The following is an 18,614-nucleotide window of genomic DNA, read 5'->3' as shown; positions in this document are numbered from 1 at the left end:
AACACTGATCTCGTCTCTGTGGTGACCAGGGAAGGACCAGAGGGAATGGCTGGATCCTGGAGTGTCAGCAGAGGTTTAGATTGTGTATCAGGGGAAGGTTCTTCCCCCAGAGGGTGCTGGCACTGCCCAGGCTCCCCAGGGAATGGACACAGCCCCAAGGCTGCCAGAACTCCAGGAGTGTTTGGGCAGCACTGCCAGGGATGCCCAGGGTGGGATTGTTGGGGTGTCTGTGCAGGGCCAAGAGTTGGACTCTTCTTGTGGGTCCTTTCCAACGCAGGACATTCTGTGGTTCTGTGAAATAAAGTCAGAAAAGAGGGAGGAAGAGAACAAGAGCAGACTCTCACTAGTCCTTAGATCCCACCTTATTCCTGGAGCTGAACTTGTGAGACAAAGTGAAAGAGAGGAAAAAGAGAACCAGGGGCCCAATCGACTTCCCTTCATAGTTAACCCGGTGCAACCTCTTATGTAAATTAGATTTTTTGTTCTGTTTTATTCACAAATGCACAGCCATCCCTTCGAGAGGGGAAGCTGAGCATGAGTCTCTGAGAGTTGGCTCAGGTCCACAGGACCTGATCTGATCACACCTTTCCTGTTGTGACAGTCACAGTGTCTTAGGCAAATCATGCCTGTGCCTGATCTTCTCAGGGGATGAAAAAGGAGGCTCAGGGGGGACCTTGTGGCTCTGCACAACTCCCTGACATGAGGGGGCAGCCAGGTGGGGTCAGGCTCTGCTCCCAGGCAACAGGGACAGGACAAAAGGAAACAGCCTCCAGCTGTGCCAGGCAAGTTTAGTTTGGATATTGGGAAAAATTTCTTCATGGAAAGAGTGGTCAGGCTGTGGCTCAGGCTGCCCAGGGCACAGGTAGAATCTCCATCCCTGGAGGTGTTCAGGGGATATAGTTTAGTGGTGGCTTTGGCAGTGCTGGGTCAACAATTGGTCTTAATGGTCTTAGAGGGCTTCTCCAACCAAAATGATTTCATGGTTCAGTGATTCTGGGTTGTGACTAGGATTACAGGTGTTGTAGAAAAATGGAAAGAGGTTTGCAAACATGATTTTGGGCATAAGCAAATCCCATTGAAAAGTTGCTGGCCAAGAAGTACCCATAGGGGCTTGAAAAGGCTCCCTCCCTGGCTGAAATGGTGGGGTGTTTCTCCAGGTAACCTCTTGATGCAGCCCAAGGGTTGGATCAGTGCAGGATCATCTCAGAGCAGTGACATGGACAGACTGTGACTGGTCATGGTGCCTTTGCCTGGTGTCACATGCTAGACACTGTTCTCAAGTGTCCCCATGACACCTCTCTGCCCACCACTGGTTTCATGGCAGGTTCCAAACTCAGTCTTACTTTATAAAGGAATAGTAATTCTAAAGATTAAAATTTTTCAGGTGTATCAGGAACCACAAAGATCAGAAGATGGTCTAAACCTCTGTGTCTTGAGCCTCAAGATGTGCCAGTGGAGGTTCAAGTTGGACATGAGGAGGAATTTCTTCATGAAAAGGCTGGTCAGGCATTAGAAGGGGCTACTAAGGGAGGTTTGGAGTCTCCATCCCTGAAGGTGTCCGAGGAATACCTGGACATGGCACTCAGTGCTCTCATCTGGCTGATAAGGTGGAGACCATTCACAGGTTGGAGTCAATGATCTTGGGAGTCTTTTCCAACCTGAATGATTCCAGGTTTCTGTAGGTGACTTTATAAACTCAACTCTTTGCCTGGATCATGCTGTACATTAAATAGGAGGGGGATGATTGGGTTGGATATAAATTACTCTGGCGAGGAGGAGGACCTTAGAGAGAATCAGTGGGTGACTTTGCTCTCGCCCCTCCCAGCTGAGGATGCCTTCTTGGTAACATTTTGCATACAATTATAATTACCCATGTTAGCACATCATTATTAGTATGGTTGTTGTTAATCATCATCATCATCATCATCATCATCATCAATCATCATTCTATTGGTGCTGGTGCATTTATCAATGGCAATTCCAAATATGTATTTCTGTTGTTTCAATAATTCCTACTGTTTGTGGATCTGTGATTATGCAAGTCCTTATTGCACAAGACCAGACTTGTGGTGCCCAACTGGTTGTGATTGGAAATTTAACCCAGCTGTTCCCAGCCCCTCTGAGGACCAGTTGGTCGGACAAAGGGGGATTATTTTCTGCCAAATCCTATAATCTTCACATGACACCAATAATTGTCATGGGCAAACACTTGATGTTGGAAAAAATAATTTAGTTTATTGGAAATTAAAATATGTTTGGATGTTGAGAAACCAAGACAAGATTTAAACCACTTTTTTCCCAGGCTCAGCTTCACATCCCCAACTCCTCCCTTTACCTCTAGCCTGGGTAGTGCAGTGGGGATGGGGAATGGGGGATGTGGTCAGTGTATAAAAAATCCCCTCTGCTGCTCATCGTTCCTTGCCTTTTTCCTTCTACAGGGTGGGTACTTCATGGGATAGGTGTGGTTTCTTCACGACACACCCACCTTCTCCTGTATTACCCCAACATCCTGTTGTTACCACAGTCTGGACGTTCACAAATCCAGGGAGTTTTGACTCATTCTCTTGCTTGGGGTGGAGGAGGGAAATGGGGACTCCATTGTTGGTAGAGTCATTGTCCTTGGACATTTTTGGAGGAGTGACTGCTTGTGGCACTCAGTGGTCTTGTCCAGCTGGTGACTGGTCACAGGTTGGATTTGGTGGTCTTGGAAATCTTTTTCAACCTAAGTGATTCTGGGATTCTGTGATCCTGGTCATGGGGCAAGAGAGAGGACAGAATATGAAAGGGTCTTTCAGTCTGTTCCCAAGGAGCAACATGAAAATTAGTGACAAGAATCTCTCAAGCAGTTTTGTAACATCTCAGAATCCCAGAACCCCAGACTGGTTTGGCTTAGGAGGGACTTTAAAGCTCATCCTGTCCCACTCCCTGCCATGGGCAGAGATGCCTTCCACTATCCCAGGGTGCTCCAGGGCCATCCATCCTGGCCTGTCTTCATGGATAATGTGCCATGGAGCGCCATGTCTGGCCCCATCGGTGACTGTCAGTGTGTTGGCTCAAGGCTGGGGAAGGAGCTGGAGCTCTGGGAAGTTGGGATGTGGGCTGGCATGGTCCTGGTTTACCATCCCTGCCGAGGAAGGAGAATGAGCCTGGTGACAGCGATGGAGAGCACAGCTGCCAAAGCTGTTCAGAGAGCAGCCAAATGTGTCCCCAGCATTTTGTGTCACTTGGGCAATTGATGGTTGGGGAAAGCAAAATTTTACCAGGTGATTCTGAAACTCATCCCTTCCATGAAATAGAGTCTGACACTGCAAGTCATGGAATTGCTGAGGTTGGAAAAGCCCTCCAGGATCATCGAGTCCAACTGTGACCAATCCTCACCTTGTCAACCTGATAAGTTTCACCACTATAATAATATAATAAAATATCATAAATATAATAAAATACAATATAGTGTAATATAATGTAATGTAATATATGATATGATATATAATATAATATAATGTCATACTATATGATATAAAATGATAGGACGTAATACATTTAATATACTAATATATTTACTTTGAGTAAATAGTACAGATTATATAAAATGTAAGAGAATAATGATAAATTTTCATTCTATTTGATTATAAATGTCGTTATTTATGACTTTAATTTCAATTTATTATTTTACCATGATTAGTTATAATTATACAATTATATCATGATAATATTAGATGAGCTATTATTCATGTTATTCATGTTATATATTACATAACATATATTACATATGGAGCTCACTGACAGCATGCAATGCTTCTCACGTGTGCATGTATTCACTCCACTCTCTCTGACAGACACCTGCTGTTGCATACATTATAGCACATATTTGCATATGCAAATTGCCCTGTAGCCGCCCGCCCGCGCTCAGTGGCGCCGTCCCGTGGCCAGCCCGTGGCTCCGCCCTCCGAGCCGGCCCCGCCCCGCCCGTTTCCGCCCGCACCGGAAGCACCATCCCCGCGCTGCCGCTCGCGGCCGCCGGGCGGCGACACTTCCCGGAAGCGGCGTCCCGGAAGCGGCGGCGGTAGGGGCGGGGCGGGCGGAAGTGACGCGCATGCGGAGCCGCGGCGGGGCCGCCTCGCCATGTCGCGGAGCCCGGGGCGGCGGCCGCAGTTGTGAGTACGGGCGGGCCCGGGGCTCCGCCTCGCAGGGACGCCCCGCCAGGTACGGTCCCGCCGCTCCCCGCCCGCCGGGACCCGTGGGCGGAGACGGGAGGGCGGGGGCGGCGGCGGCCCCGGCGGGACTGGCGGGAGGCGGCGGGGAACAGGAGGAACCTGTTCGTTCCTTTCTCTTCCATTCCTTTATTATCCTTCTTTTCCCGTCTCTTTCTTATCCCGGTCTATCCCGTCCTTTTCTTGTCCTTTTCCCTCTTCCCTTCCCTTCTCCTTTCTTTTTCCCGTTCCCGTTCCTGGCGGAGCGGAGCGGCCGGGGGCAGTTCCAGCTCCTCCCGCGTGCGGTGTCGTCTCCGGCTTGACGCCACTTGAGTTTTGGTTGAGTTTTGGTTGAGTTTTGGTTGTGTTTTGGATGTATTTTGGTTGAGTTTTGGTTGAGTTTTGGTTGTGTTGAGTTTTGGTTGTGTTTTGCTCTCGGGGGCTCTTGGTGTTCGTTGTCACTGCTGCCACATCGCGGTTAGGGTGGGGTGTGCTGGAGGTAGCCGGGAAAAGGAGTGGGGATGGGAGAGGAATTGAACGTTTCACAGTCACGGAATTATTTCCGTTGGAAAAGCTCTTAAAGACCAGTGAGTCCAACCATTCCCCAGCACTGCCGCATTCAGCACAAACCCATATCCCCAAGTGCCTCATCCACTAATTTTTTTAAACACTTCCACGCATGGTGACTCCACCTCTGCCTTGAGAAGCCTTTTATGATGCTTGGCCACCCTTTCTTTGAAGAAATTTTCTCCAGTATCCAACCTGAACCTCCCCTGGCACAACTTGAGGCTGTTCCCTCTCCTCCTGTCCCTGTTCCCTGGAAGCACAGCCCAACATCACACGGCTGTCCCCTCCTGTCAGGAGTTGTGCAGAGCCAGGAGGTCCCCCCTGTGCCTCCTTTTCTCCAGGCTCAGCCCCTTTCCCAGCTCCTTTAGCCGCTCCTGGTGCTGCAGCCCCTTCCTAGCCCCGTTCTCTTCCCTGGGCTCTCTGTGTCATTCACTGATCCCTCATTGTGATCAAACCCCGAAGAGGTGCCTGTGCTGGGCTGTCCTGGCTGGAGTTGTGCCCAGGGAGTCTCGGGCTGCCCAGCTCTCTGTGCCTCCGTTCCTGCTGCAGAGCTCAGCTGGCCCAGCCGTGCTTTGGCTCTGCTACCTTCCCTTGTCTCTCAGGGTTCTCAGGGTGCTTTGTGTGTTCTGGGATGAGTTCTGGGTGGTTACTGAATCCCGGGGCTGCCGTGGGATCCACGTTGGGTGTTTGTGATGGTCACAGATTCCTCCCGAGCTTTTGTGGCGGAGGAGGATTCGGTCATGGATCAGGAGAGCTGTGGTTGATAGTAGAGCTCAGGGGCTGTTTCCTGGCAGTTTGCACATCCACAATTGTCTCTACTCCAGGGAATATTACACAGTGGATGAAAAGAGTTCCCAGAAGCAATTACTGTCAAACAGAAAGTGTTTTCTCTGCCATTATGGAAAGCTTCCGGTTTAGGATAAAACCTCAGATCATGAGATAGCTTAAACTGAAATTCTGGTCAGGATTCCTCCAAATTCGACATCAATTTCTTGATTTCCTTTAGATGATGATAATAATTATGGTTATTGTATATTATCTAGATTATATGTTACTATGTATTTATTATTACATTACTATTATTATTTTATTACAATTTTTAAATAATCCATGGAATGAATGCAGCTGTATTTATAAAATAAATATGTATCAACTACAATCAATTAATTTTACTTTATCCCTGGGTGCACATTTCCAATTGACAATAAATAGTTACTTTACCACTTCCTGGATCCAACTGAACCCATTAAAATTAATTCTTTTGGTTCTCTGGAGTGGCCCATAGTCCCTGGTTATTTATTCACATTTGTAGATGAAAGTTGTGCCTAAAGGAACAGTTGGGAGTGAAGGCAGATGGAAAAGTAGCTCATTGTTCCTTCTGATGACTTTGCAGGAAAATTGAGCCAGTCTCTGGTCTCTGCTGATGCATTTTTTAGTGGCACTGTCAGGATTTATGTGGGAATCATGTGCTGGTGTTTGCACTGGATTTGGTGAATGAATTTATTTGGCAGAAATAAATATTCCTATTTCTTGAAAATAATCCGTGGGTGGTTTTTTTTTAATGGAAGCATAAAGGACAGAAGATGAATGTTTGAATATTCAGTATTTTGTGTTTTGTGCTGCTTACTGAGAGTAATGAAGAGAAAGAGAAGTTTGGACAGTAAAACTGGTGTGTCTGGTCAAGAAAACAGCAATTCTGGTGAACTGAAGGAAATGTAGATTTTTTTTTTTTTAAATTTTTCTGTTTTGAAATAAGTAAAGAAATAAATCTCCCAGTGTCTTTCTGTTCTCTCGGCTTTCCTGCCTTCCTTAATGCCAAATCCATAGGGAGGTGTCAGTGTTGCCACACACAGACTGTTCACCAAAAGAAATCTCCTTTTTGGGTCAAAAAAAAGTAATCTGGTTGACAGATCCCTCTGTGAATGTCACAGAATTTTATTCTATTGTTTTTATTGAATTTGATAATTTCTTTGGTGATGTTAAATAAGATTTCTTCCAGTCCACCATTTTTTGGTCTTCCATGAGCTTATTTCCCTCAAGGTTTGTTTATGGATCTGCCTTAGGCCTTTCTAAAGTATCATAACAGCACAATTATTTCTGAGTGTTTGTGTATGAGACTTGAGGAGGTTTATTCTTACGGGGCTGGAAGTGAAGGAGGATGAAGAGGAGAAAGAAAACTCTACTTCAATAACTATGGGAGAAACCCCCATGGACAACTTGGCATGATACAGATTTCTTTTTTTTTTTCTCTTTTTGGTTAGGAAAAGAAATTAACCGGTTCTTTAACCAAATTAATCTAACACCCTAAGAAGGGAATACTGAGGGAGTTTTTTCCATTCTGCTTAAGACATTTTTAAAGATTCATTAATTCAAGGAAGCAGTAACCTTGAAGACTGAAGCAAAACAATTTCTAACTCTTCACCACTCATAAATGTATGGGGACAGTGCGACAGCGCTTTATTTTATTCTGGTAACATGAAACTTCCTCGTGGTTGTTTTTTTGTATCACCTAGGAAAAGTTTCATGATGTGAAATTGTTGCAAAGAAGCCTTTTCAACTTAAGAGAGCTTAAAAGATTTGCCATGATTCTTTCCTCTGTTGTTGGAGTAAATATGTGTGAATTCCACTTCTCGGTATCTTGTTGGACTTTTCATTCTCTCCTGCCTATCCTTGAGCTTTTTGTCATTCTCCAAACATGTAAATACCTGATATTTGTTTCAAGTTAAAGAATGCTATTTCCCAGACAATTATGATTTTTGGGTGTCTTGCTCTTCTTCATGGAGATAAAAAGCTACAGTTGTGTTCTGTAACCATTAAAAGTAGAATGATCTGAAATTCAGGCAAATGAGATTTTTTTACTGGTGCTTTTCCCCCCAGCCTACTTTTAAAGATCCTGTTTGTAGCAAGTCAAAACCAGTTTTTAAGTCCGTTGAGCTGGAGGTGAATGGTGATTCCAGGTGGAATGAGGTGAGCACTGCAAACTGGCAGAGGAACGTATTGATGCAAATATATCATCAGCTCATCTCTCCCTGTTTTTCTTGCTTCCTCTCCCTCTGGTCTGTTCCCCCTCGTCTTGCCCAAAAGTTAGAAATGTCCCCTTACTTTGACAGGTGGAGGAACAAGCCTCTTTGGAGGTTTCTTCTTGGTGCCAGTTTGCAGCCCTAGTTAGTTGAGGGCGCAGGTAAGTGCCTGTTTCTCTGTTCAGCACTTCCACATTTGTGTGACTTGCTGAAAAAATCCTTCTGAATTTGCCTTTACTTCTTATATGTAGAAGCACAGTTGAGTTTGTAGATCATGAAGTTATGGAAGAAGTGTTGAGAGATTCAAAGCACAGAACAGACAAAGTGTTGTCCAGGAGCTGATGCTGTTCTTCATTTGCATTGTCAGTAGTGCTAGAAGGTTTAAAGTTCTTCAAAAGTCTTTTTTCTCTGCTTTAATTATGTTCAAACACACAAATATTTCTACTTCCTCTTCATTAAGTAAAACTGTTTTCTGTCAGATTGTTGCCTGTCAGTGCTAGTCCATCTCAAGTCTCATTTCTGATTCCAAAGCATCCAATGCCATTTTGCTCCTAAGCCATTCAATGACAGCTTCCATTAGGAACTGTGTGATATATTGCCCATATTTTAATTTTCAGTACCTTAAAAACAAAAGTACTGCTGAATTTCCTGCCCACTGCACTGTTACCTTATGTAAAAATCTCAGTTTTCACACATTGTGACTAGAAATGAGGCATTGTACCAAAATACTAGGTATGGGAGTTAATTCCAAGGTCACAGCAAGGAAAGCTCTGTGTCCCTGATGACTTTGTGTGTTGGGCAGTCAGTAGTGGGGTGTTTGTGTCAGTCCCCAGGGGAGTGGGACCGACAGCAGCAACTGCCCAGCTTTGGGAGTGAGGAGCATTCCTGTGACTTCTCACTTGATGGGAAAAGGCAAAAAGGCAAAGGTTGGTCGACTCCTGAGCAGGCACAGTGGTGGGAGGCAGGACTGAGCTCTCCCAGACACTGCTCCAAGCTGAGTCAGAAGCCCAAAAAGACAGAAAAAATGCTGGTTTCAAACCTACCTGACATAAAGCAGAACACAGCACTTATGTCATTGGGATGGGACTGGGAACATTCCCATGTTTGTGTTCCCAAGGCATTTACTGATGTAGGAGGTCAATGGGATGGAGCTGGTGCTCTTGGTGACTCCAGGTAGAGTTGGCAGCTCTGCCTGTTAATCACTCTGGATCTGCTGTCAGGAAACAACTTCCAGTGATTTGGTCTCTTCATTCCAGTGAGGGCAGCTCTGTTTACGCACACACGTCTCTGCAGTGCTTTGGGCAGTAGATTGTTCTGCTCAGAGTCCGGGAGCTCTTTGCAGAAGAGCTTGCTTTGGGCAGACTCCACCGGAGTGGAAAAGGTTCTTTGTCTTGCCATGGACTCAGAAAATCTTGGCATTTGGAACAGTCCCAACTGACTTGTGTTTTGACAAGATCTGTTGGTCTCTTGGTGAGTTCTTACCTTCACCTGCAAGAAATCTTTGTTTTCTCTTTGAGATGTCCCTAGTGTTTCCATGTGTTCTTCCTTGGTTTTGAAGCCTTTTCCTTCCCAGACTTAGACTTCTGTTCCCAAAAATGTTTATAACCCAGTAGTATTTGAGGGTTTTCCATCTCTTTGAGGACAAACCACCTCTGTGGTCTGTGTCTGCCTCAAGAATGGCCAGGCAGGTGCAATGGAGGGACAGGAGCCACCTGTTCCACAAGATAAACACATCCTGCTTCCAAATTCCTTTGTTGTGTCTGAAGTAATTTCTGCTTTCATCTTGCCTTGCAAGTACTCTGCCTGTATTTTCCTGAAGTGTTCCTGAAATTCATAGTTCATAGCACTCAGGAAGGATATAAGTAGTAACAGGGAGGTGGGAAAGGGAAGAATATGGCTTCTCTGGGAAATCGGGAGGTAGTGGTTTCATTTTCAGAATGAAAGGCCCCGTGAGGGGAAGCAGAGGTAATGTGAGGTGTTTCCTGGGGTCTTCTAACTTATTTTTAATCTGAAAAAGATGCCATTTCTTGTTATTCTGGAGTGTTGAAGTTGGACACTATTTTCAGACAGTCTGAGGTGGTCTGAAATGAAAACCCGGGTAGGTCAGTAGGAAGCTCCTGAAGATTAGCTCAGTCATTTTCCAGGAGTTAATATGCTTCAGCCCTGGGTGTAGAGTTCACTGATGCTCATGAATTAAAGTACCTATGCTTATTCACTTACACTGCCTTTCATTTTTCTCTCTTTTCCCTTTTCTTTGTTAAGCATTTCAGGCTGTATGTACCGAGTCATTCAGACAACGGGACCAGATGGAAAAAACCTTCTGAAATTGCTTCCCATTTCTAAAACTTCTGGAAGCTTTGTGCCAATAGTTCAGTCTCCAGCCATGCCAAATAATTCTAATGCAAATGTTTCTAGCCCAGTCCATCTTACTTTCAAGACACAGATTGGCAATACTGCTGCACTTTCATCTGTTAAGATACCGATTTTTCAGCCTCCTAATCCTGGAAAGATTATTCTTACGAGGACATTAGACAAGCAGGAAAATGCTAGGGCAGGTTCTGAAAAGGAAAGCTTGATTTCAAATGCAGCTGCCAATGCCCAGAGCAGCTGTGTGCCCATGGATGGAGTGTCCTTGCAGAACGTGGCCATCACGAGCTCCTCTCACCAGAGCAGCCCAACCTACACAGTGGTGAATACCAAACCACTCCCAGTGACTGTTAAGTCTCCAATGCTGCCCTCCGGACACCACCTGCAGATTCCAGCTGATGCAGAAGTGAAATCTGTCCCAGCGTCTCTTTTGCCACCTGCAATACAGCAAAAAATCCTGGCAGCTGCAGCCACCAATGTGTCTGGAGGGGCTGACAGTACAAAAGCACCAACAGTGATTTACGTGTCCCCCGTAAACACAGTGAAAACCTCCCAAGTCCTGCCCAAACACTTGCAGAGCTTTTGCCCTCAACCTGCCACGGAAGTTTCAAAGACACTGATAGTGACAGCTGCCCAGAAGGGATCTGGTTCTTCTCTTGAGCCAGTCACATCCGAGGGGCAGCAGTGCCAGCAAACTCCCATGAAATGGATTGTGCAAGAAACTGCCCCGCTTTCAGCAGCTTGTCGTATCCCTGTAAAGTCTTCAAGTAATGTGGCTTCCAAGATCCTGAAAACTTTGTCAGACACGAAGAACGTAGAAGTTAACCCTGCAAATATTTTACCACTCTGTTCTAATGGTCCTGGTGGAAGCCAAACCAAAATCACACGTTTAAAAGATAATGCTCTGGTCATGTACAATGGGAAAGTCTATTTATTGGCCAAAAGAGGCTCTGATGTTCTGTCAGCCCAGGCTGACAAACAGACATCTCCCTCTTCTGATGCTTTACTTAAAAAGGAGACACCCGAGCAAATTGATTCTACTGAAGTCAATAAAATAACCAGTAAAGTGGTGAATCTGGTGTTGTCAAAAAGCAAAGCAGTGGTGCTGTCTCAGAAAGACCCAAAACCATGTACAGTTTCCAAAAATTCGTCACCAATTAGCTTAAGAAATGACTTACAATCCACATCTGCAGCTCTGCTGACACCAAGTGCTAATCAGCAGGATCCCACTGTTATCCTGAGACAGAATTTGCCCTTCACCAAGAACGTTTCTTGCAGTGAAGTGATCCCAGTTCCAGCAGTAGGGATGCAGGAGAGTGTGTGGCAAAATGGCAAAGACATAAGTCATTCCCCAAGAGCAGCAGGGGCTGTGTTACCTCAGGCTAAGCAGGAATGTGCTGTCAGTGAAGACTGGCCAAAGGTAATAAATCATAAACATGCTGCTCAGTGGTTCTGTGGTCCTGGTTTTAGGTGGATAAAATGACTCTTGATGAGGTCACACATTTTTGTAACCAGGTGTCCTGGAAATGCTGTTCTAAGATTTGTTCTAGTCAATAAATGGCCTTTTTCCCAATAATTTTGCATTGTGCGAGTGAGAAATGCATAGAAAAGAAAGGGGCAGAGGAAAGATGGCTTTTGATTTCCTCCCAAGATAAATGGTCAGCAATAACTGGACTCCAGGGAGGCCGTTCATGGTTTGAGCTCTTAGATGTTGATGCCACGTGCTTACAGCACAACCTTAGGGCTGTAGGGGTCATGTACGGTAGAGAAGGACAAGTTTGTGGCTTCACAAGAGGAAAATAAGTTGGAAGAGCAGAGTTTGTCCTCCAGAGACAGCTCTGGTGTGGCACTGTCAGCTCCAGCCTCCAGGCTCTGACAGCCATGGGCAGGAGCTGTGTTTCCTTCCTCCGCTGCCCTGGTGGGGACGGTCCACCTCCTTCGCTCCTGGGTCCATGCCAGGCAGAAGGAACATATTCTTTTAAGGTCATAATGTTGGAAATATGTTAAAAGTTGTAAGCCTCCATTCAAACTCCCCACACAGGATCGGGGATCATGTTTTTAGTAGCTCCAGAGCCAGAATGAATTTGTCTCCAAAGAAAAAAAATCCGAAATTTGTTTATGTTGTCCAGGAAGGACAGAAGTGTCAGCTGAGTGTATTTTTGCAAATTGTAGACATTTAATTGTTGCAACAGACTGTAATAAGTAGTTTTTTGATTGTTTGTCAACTGAAAAATGGTTGAAATACCATTTATTTTCTTCAGTGCTGTGTGATGCTGAGTCTCAGCATTTGCTTTAACCTTGGTGAAAAATAGCTCAGCAAATTCGGTGTTCTTGTCCCTAAATTTGCAAAGCCCTGGATCGCAGAGTAAAGACACTACTTGCTCTTCCCTCCTCTTTCTTTGGTACTTTGAAAGGGTAGAACAAGTGATTCTCATGTTGTTTCTTTTATTTCTGTGGGTTTTGGTTGGCCTGGACATTTTTTGGATGTTCCAGTGTACTTAAGGTGTTAAATAACGAGTGTTAGACCTATAATAATTTGCATATAATTTATCAAAATCAGTTTATCTGTGTCAAATGTTACCTGTGTTAAATGTAGCTCTTGGAGAATGGCAGAGAAAATAAATGTTCACCTGTCTTTCTAGTATTTACTTTTTGTATAAATGTTATCTTTATAGTTATATAGTTATATAGTTATACTTTTTGTATATTAAATGTTATCTATTTATAGATATATAGTGAGAGAGTGATTGATGGCTCTCTCACCATTTCTGTATTTCAGATGCAATGTGTAAAGATGGATTCACCGGGAAAGGTTATTCAAATCAATCACCAAGAGCACTCACACTGGAGACAATATTTGGAATTAAGGAAAAAATTTGGTCTCTATAAAGAAGAGAGAGTTTACCTTACGAGAGTCCCATTAAGGGCCTTCTGTGAGAATCCAGAAGAAGGGGTTTGTTCCAGTGACAGCTTGGAAAGGAAAAATGAGTCTTGCAGTTCATCCTCATTGGATGTGGAAGTAATGAGTCATCATCAGGAATGTGTTAAAGAAAAGGTACCTGAGATTTTTCAGTGCTAAACACACTCAGAAAACAGTGTATGTTTAGTCAGTACAGAGATGGGGGTGTTTGGAACCTCCCACCTCTGGAATCACCAGGAGAGTCAGGAGTTGTTAGGATCTTTATGAGAATTGTTCCTAGAACTTGTTTGAGATTTCTGTATGACTCAAGCACCCTCTAGGAATTTTTATTCTCGATTTTGGGTTCTGCTGGAGGAAACTTGAGCAACAAATGCTTTTGAGAAGACTGTCTCTACTACTATGTTAATGGTCCTTGTTGGAATAGGGACCTGACCTCAGGATCCCGATTTATATTTATGCCTCTGCAGATGGTTATGTTTGTCCAGCAGTGCAGTGGGTACAGGCAGAGGAATGGGTTTACTTGAAATTAAAATAAATTTACTTGTGGATCTGTCCAATCTTTAGAATTACAAATGTTATTACAAACTTCGTCATTGTTTGGGTACTTCTGGATGGAAGAACTTCCATGTTAATGCATGGAAAGGATTTTATCTATCTAAGTATTTCTGTTCAGCTACATTTTCTTCTGTGTGATTCTACTCAAAGACTTTCTCAGGTTTACTAATTTTGTGCTAATAATTGAGCAGATCCATGGCTGCTCTTAACATTAGCATTAACCCATCCCTTAGAAGTGTGCAAGACCAGGTTGGATGGAGCTTGGAGCAGCCTGGTCTCATGGAAGGTGTCCTTGCCCATGGCAAGGGGTGGAATGGAATGGGATTTAAGGTCTCTTCCCACTCAAACCAGGATGTGATTCCATGATTCAAATAATAAAGCATCTATGAGGAATTTAGTCTGATAATGGACATTACTCCTCAGATTGAGGTTTTGGAAATGTAGACATGAAGAATTTTTCTACACTGAACTTTCCCATCAAATTAGAAAGTTTTTGTCTTGCAGTACTGTTAACTTAAACAGCCACAGGAGATGATGGATGAGGCCAGGAAAGGCAGACATGCAGCATTGACTAAAGAAGGAATTCAGTGTCTGGAATTGTTAACTGGGAATCTTCGCTAGAAAAACATCAAACACAAAAATATGTTTGTTCCTTTGCTGAAAGAAACTTCTTCCAGGCAGTAATTTTAAAAAGCTTGCAACAAATAACTTATAATTTGTGCTTAGAGAACTTGGTGTTATAATGTAACTGATACCAACTTTAACAGAAGTGCATTTTGTCTGTTTCTAACTGCAGATAATTGTGGATCTGGAAGAAGATTTGAATAGGAAAAGGAAAATAAAATCCTCACCTTTGTCAGACAGTGGCAAGAGGAGGAGAACTTCAGTCAAATCAGCCACAAGTCCCAGTTTAGAAATCACCAGCTCAAGTTCCAGTGCACGTAACAGGAGTGTCTCACCTGCACCAGCCCCAGCACAGCCAAGTGTTCCCACTGGCTTCGTCGGAGTGTCCCAAGAGAGGGACTTGGAGCAGGACACGTTCTTCCGGTACAGTGACACTACCCACCCAGGGATTTCAGTTTTAGTGACTTCTGAAGAGGATACTTCCATTCTGGAAGGTTCTTTCCGAGATGATGCTTTCCCTATGGCTCCCCCAGACCTGGAGGAGACAATACGGGAAGAAAGAATCAAGCGACTGAAGCAGACCCTGCGGCAGCAGAACGCGGCGCTGGAGGAAATGCGCCGGGAAAGGCAGCAGAGCTGAGACCCCTGCCCTGGGGATCCCAACCTCATGCATCACCTCTTCAGTGACTTCAAGAGGAAATCCCTTGCTTAAATGAATATTTTCTGGTAGATGGAAGAACTAGATTAATTTTAAGTATGTGTGTATTTAGAGAACTGTAGGTTTTTGTTAAATGACAGAAATAAGAGAGTTGACCATCAAATTCTACTTCTAGGACATGATCCAAGAGCACAAACAAAGGGCATTTTTACCAGCATATTCCCCATATTTTGAATAGAGGGGGTTCTGTATTAGCCTCAGCAAATAAACTTTCCCCTTTTGAATTCCATGGCCTGGCTTTTAGAACCCCAATGAAAATTGCAAACCCTAGTTGTAGATACTTTTTTGTTTGTTTTTCTTATGTGCATGAGAACTTTGATAACTCCTGAGAACTGTTAATTTTCAGAAGAGGTCAACAGTCAGTGGTTAATAAATGCTATTTAAATTATCTGGGAATTGGACTTTAGACAGTAACAGTGCAGATATTTATACAAAACCTCTTGCAGATGTGAAGACAGAGGCAGGAGGAACCCTGTGACAGTTGTTTGGATTCACGATTCTCTCTGTCATTATTGTGAGCCTTTATAAGGCCATGGCCAGCTGTGCAATGTGGAAATTTGGTTGTGAGGTTGTTTTGGAAGAGTGGGATGTATTTTTTTTTAAGCAGAATTCTGTTAAAAATAATTTCTTGAAGCTAAAAGACTTCTTTATCCCTGGGTGGTATCTTTAACAATCCTCAATGAGTGTTTTTTAATTTGTTGTTGTTTGAACATGTCTCTTGCCACCTTCAGTTGTGGTACCTTAGATTGCCTTGTAGGAGGGGATGTGCCCTCAGACTGTCTTTACATCCTAATTTTTGGAGAACCTTGTGTGTATTTCCCCACCGTGCTCTGTTGTATGTGTAGGGACACCTTTCCTTGTCCTCTATTGTCCATGTCTGATCATTGCAGGTTCCTTCTGCAGTTTTTCAGTTTCCCTTTCACCAAATAATAGCTTTTTTTACCAGCGGAGTTTATTATTGCTTTGTTCCTGTCTGTATTTATGCTAAACATCACCAATCCTGGCAAAGCTCTGCTGCAGATTTGTGTTCATGGAAGGCTTTTTTTTTACTGTCCTTACTTTTGTTTTTATTCCTATTTTGTTTAATTTTAATCAAATTCTCATCTGCGGGGTTTTAATTTATTATCCCATGGATGCCCAGTTTATCTATAGGGTTTTGGTGGAGGATGGATGTTTCTTGGAGAGCTTAGTCCTGTATTCCTTATTTATTTAAGTTTTCACAGTGGGAAAAATTCCAATGGATTGGAGAGGCAGGAGAGGTTTTTAGAAGCGAAGAAAAATGAAGTTCCTGCTCTGAAGAATCACAGAATCAGAGAAGGGTTGATGTGTAAGGGTTCTTAAAGCTCATCTCAGTCTACCCCCTGCCATGGGCAGGAACACGTTCCACTATCCCAGGTTGCTCCAAGCCTCATCCAGCCTGGCCTTGGATACTTCCAGGAATGGGGAGATCTTAAGCTAGACCGAGGTGATGGCCTAGATGCACAGCGGTGGATGAAGAAGGAAGGTGAATAATGTAAATAAACTCTGCAGTGATTGAGATTACTTGATAGGAGGGAAGTGTGGTGGAACAAGCAAGTCAGGATGGTAGTGTGGTATCCATGGGCTCACTGTGTATGGAATGGGTGTTTTGGGACAGAATTGACTTTGGCCAACCCCAGACACTCACCTGCTCCACTCACTCCCTTCCTGCGGGATGTAGGAGAATGGAAGAATGGACTTGTGGGTGGAGATAAAGGAGTTTAACAGGCCAAGCAAAAGCCGCTTGCACAAAAAGTAAAATCAGGAATTCAGTCACCACGTCCTGTCAGCAGGCAGAAGATCAGCCATTTCTGGGGTCTCCGTGTGCACAGTATTTACTTGGGAGACAAATACTGTGACCAGAAATGTCCTTCCATCCTCCTGCTTTCATAAAGCTTTTATTTTCTGAGCATGGCCTCCTGTGGTATGGAATAACCCTTTGATCAGTCTGGGAATACTGTCCAGTTTCTTGTCCATCCCCAAATTCCCGTCCATCCTCAGCCTGCTAGGGGGTGCACAGCAAGAGAAGGAAAAAATCTGGATATCATGGGAGCTCTCCTAAAAACACGGGTGTGTGATCAGCAGTCTCCTCAAAATCCCAAACATGGCATGATGTGGGGCTACTGCAAAGGACATCAACTCCATCTCACCTGAAAGGATGAAATGGGACTTGGGAAGGAGATGGAGGCAGCCTTGTGTTGTGTCTCTGGTGCTGCAGTCACCTGGTAGATACTCTTCCAACAGGTTTTGCTCACTGTTCTCTAATAAATGTCTTTCCTTTATTTTCCAATGATCTCAAAAAAAAATTAATGAAGCCGAGTTCTCTTATCCTCTCGTTTCACTTGAGGATTCCAGCACTGACATTCTACAATGCACCATCTTTCTCCCAGAACCTCTTTTACCCTAACAAAGTAGTCCATTTACCTGAGTTTTTTGTAGAGACGATAAAGTACTCAAAGTTTGGAGAAGAATCCTCACTGCAAAATTTGGAAGAAATGTGACCAGGATTTGATGGAAGAAGATGAATGATGGAAAACACCTGGTGCAGTTCAGAAACCCAGTATGGAAGAGAGTGATCTTCCTTGGAACAGCACCAGTGCAAGTTTGCAGGGATCACTGAGAGCCAAGAGAAGCCTCTTGATGTTCCAGCGGGGGAAAGTTGTGCCAAGAGGAGCAAAGGGGGCTTCTGACAGCCAAAGACCTTGAGGCTGTTGGAGCTGCTTCTCATCCAGACTCACCATCTGCAGCATGGATTGGAATTTTGCTGCCCTGTTAATCCATGAACTCCCACGATTTATGAAGAGTCTGTGACAAGAACAAGAGTTCTGGAAGTGCTGGCTGTCACCCCAGGAGTGAAGGTGACTGGTAGCCATCCCTGAGTGCAGCCCAGTCTGGCAGGAAAGTGTTACACACTGGGATTGCTGTGTTAAGTACATATGAAATCCATGGATTTAGGATATAAATTAGAACTTCAAGCAAATTCCTGGCAAGAATCAGTGGAAGACCATTTAGGAATTTCAGAGTCCAAAGAGCAGAGGTGGCAGTGAGTGCTGGACAGAACAGATCAGGAAGTGAAGATGGTGCTGGGCAAGTTGCCAACATCAGCCAAACCTGGTGCCTTGGAGTCCCTGGCCAGAACTATCCCTGTGCCTGTCTCCTGTACTGGAGACCCACCACAGCCCCAGAATTTCTATGTGAGGCACAAACCTTCACCGAGGTCTGTCCTAGACATAGAATCATTGGATCATTTAGATTGGAAAAGGCTCTCATGATCATCAAGTCCAACCATTCACCTGAAGTAGCCAAGCCCAGCACTGACCATGATCTGGGCATTGCCAGGTGCAGCCCAGGAAGCCAACTGGGGGTGGCTTTTAGGGAGCTGTACCAGGAACACCCATCAGATCAAGCTCTGGACAGACAATAGCAGTGTCACATTCACAACACAGCAGAGCATAATTGATCCAGGAGGTTCAGGAATGTTGAGGATAAACTCCAGGTGAGAGAGGAGCCAGGAAGGAGAGGAGCTATGCTGGACCTTATGCTCACCAACAAGGATGACCTGGTAGGAAATGAGAAGCTCAAGGGCAGCCTGGGCTGAGCGAACATGGAATGGTGGATTCAGGATCCTCAGGGCA

The 18,614-nt window shown here is 44.4% G+C and overlaps 1 protein-coding gene across 1 annotated transcript; it reads left to right on the top strand.

Annotated features, from left to right (window-relative positions):
- The first annotated feature begins 4,096 nt into the window (after positions 1-4,096).
- On the top strand, positions 4,097-15,911 carry LRIF1 (ligand dependent nuclear receptor interacting factor 1). The gene is made up of 4 exons (XM_066565406.1): positions 4,097-4,154; positions 10,040-11,564; positions 12,924-13,199; positions 14,416-15,911. The coding sequence occupies exons 1-4, from the start codon at positions 4,123-4,125 to the stop codon at positions 14,881-14,883; spliced, it is 2,301 nt and encodes a 766-aa protein (XP_066421503.1). The 5' UTR covers positions 4,097-4,122; the 3' UTR covers positions 14,884-15,911.
- The last annotated feature ends 2,703 nt before the right edge of the window (positions 15,912-18,614 follow it).

Source organism: Molothrus aeneus, chromosome 24, assembly GCF_037042795.1.
Source record: "Molothrus aeneus isolate 106 chromosome 24, BPBGC_Maene_1.0, whole genome shotgun sequence".
Lineage (NCBI taxonomy): Eukaryota > Metazoa > Chordata > Aves > Passeriformes > Icteridae > Molothrus > Molothrus aeneus.
Note: the sequence above shows the minus strand (reverse complement) of the source record. Positions and strands in the feature narration are given on the sequence as shown.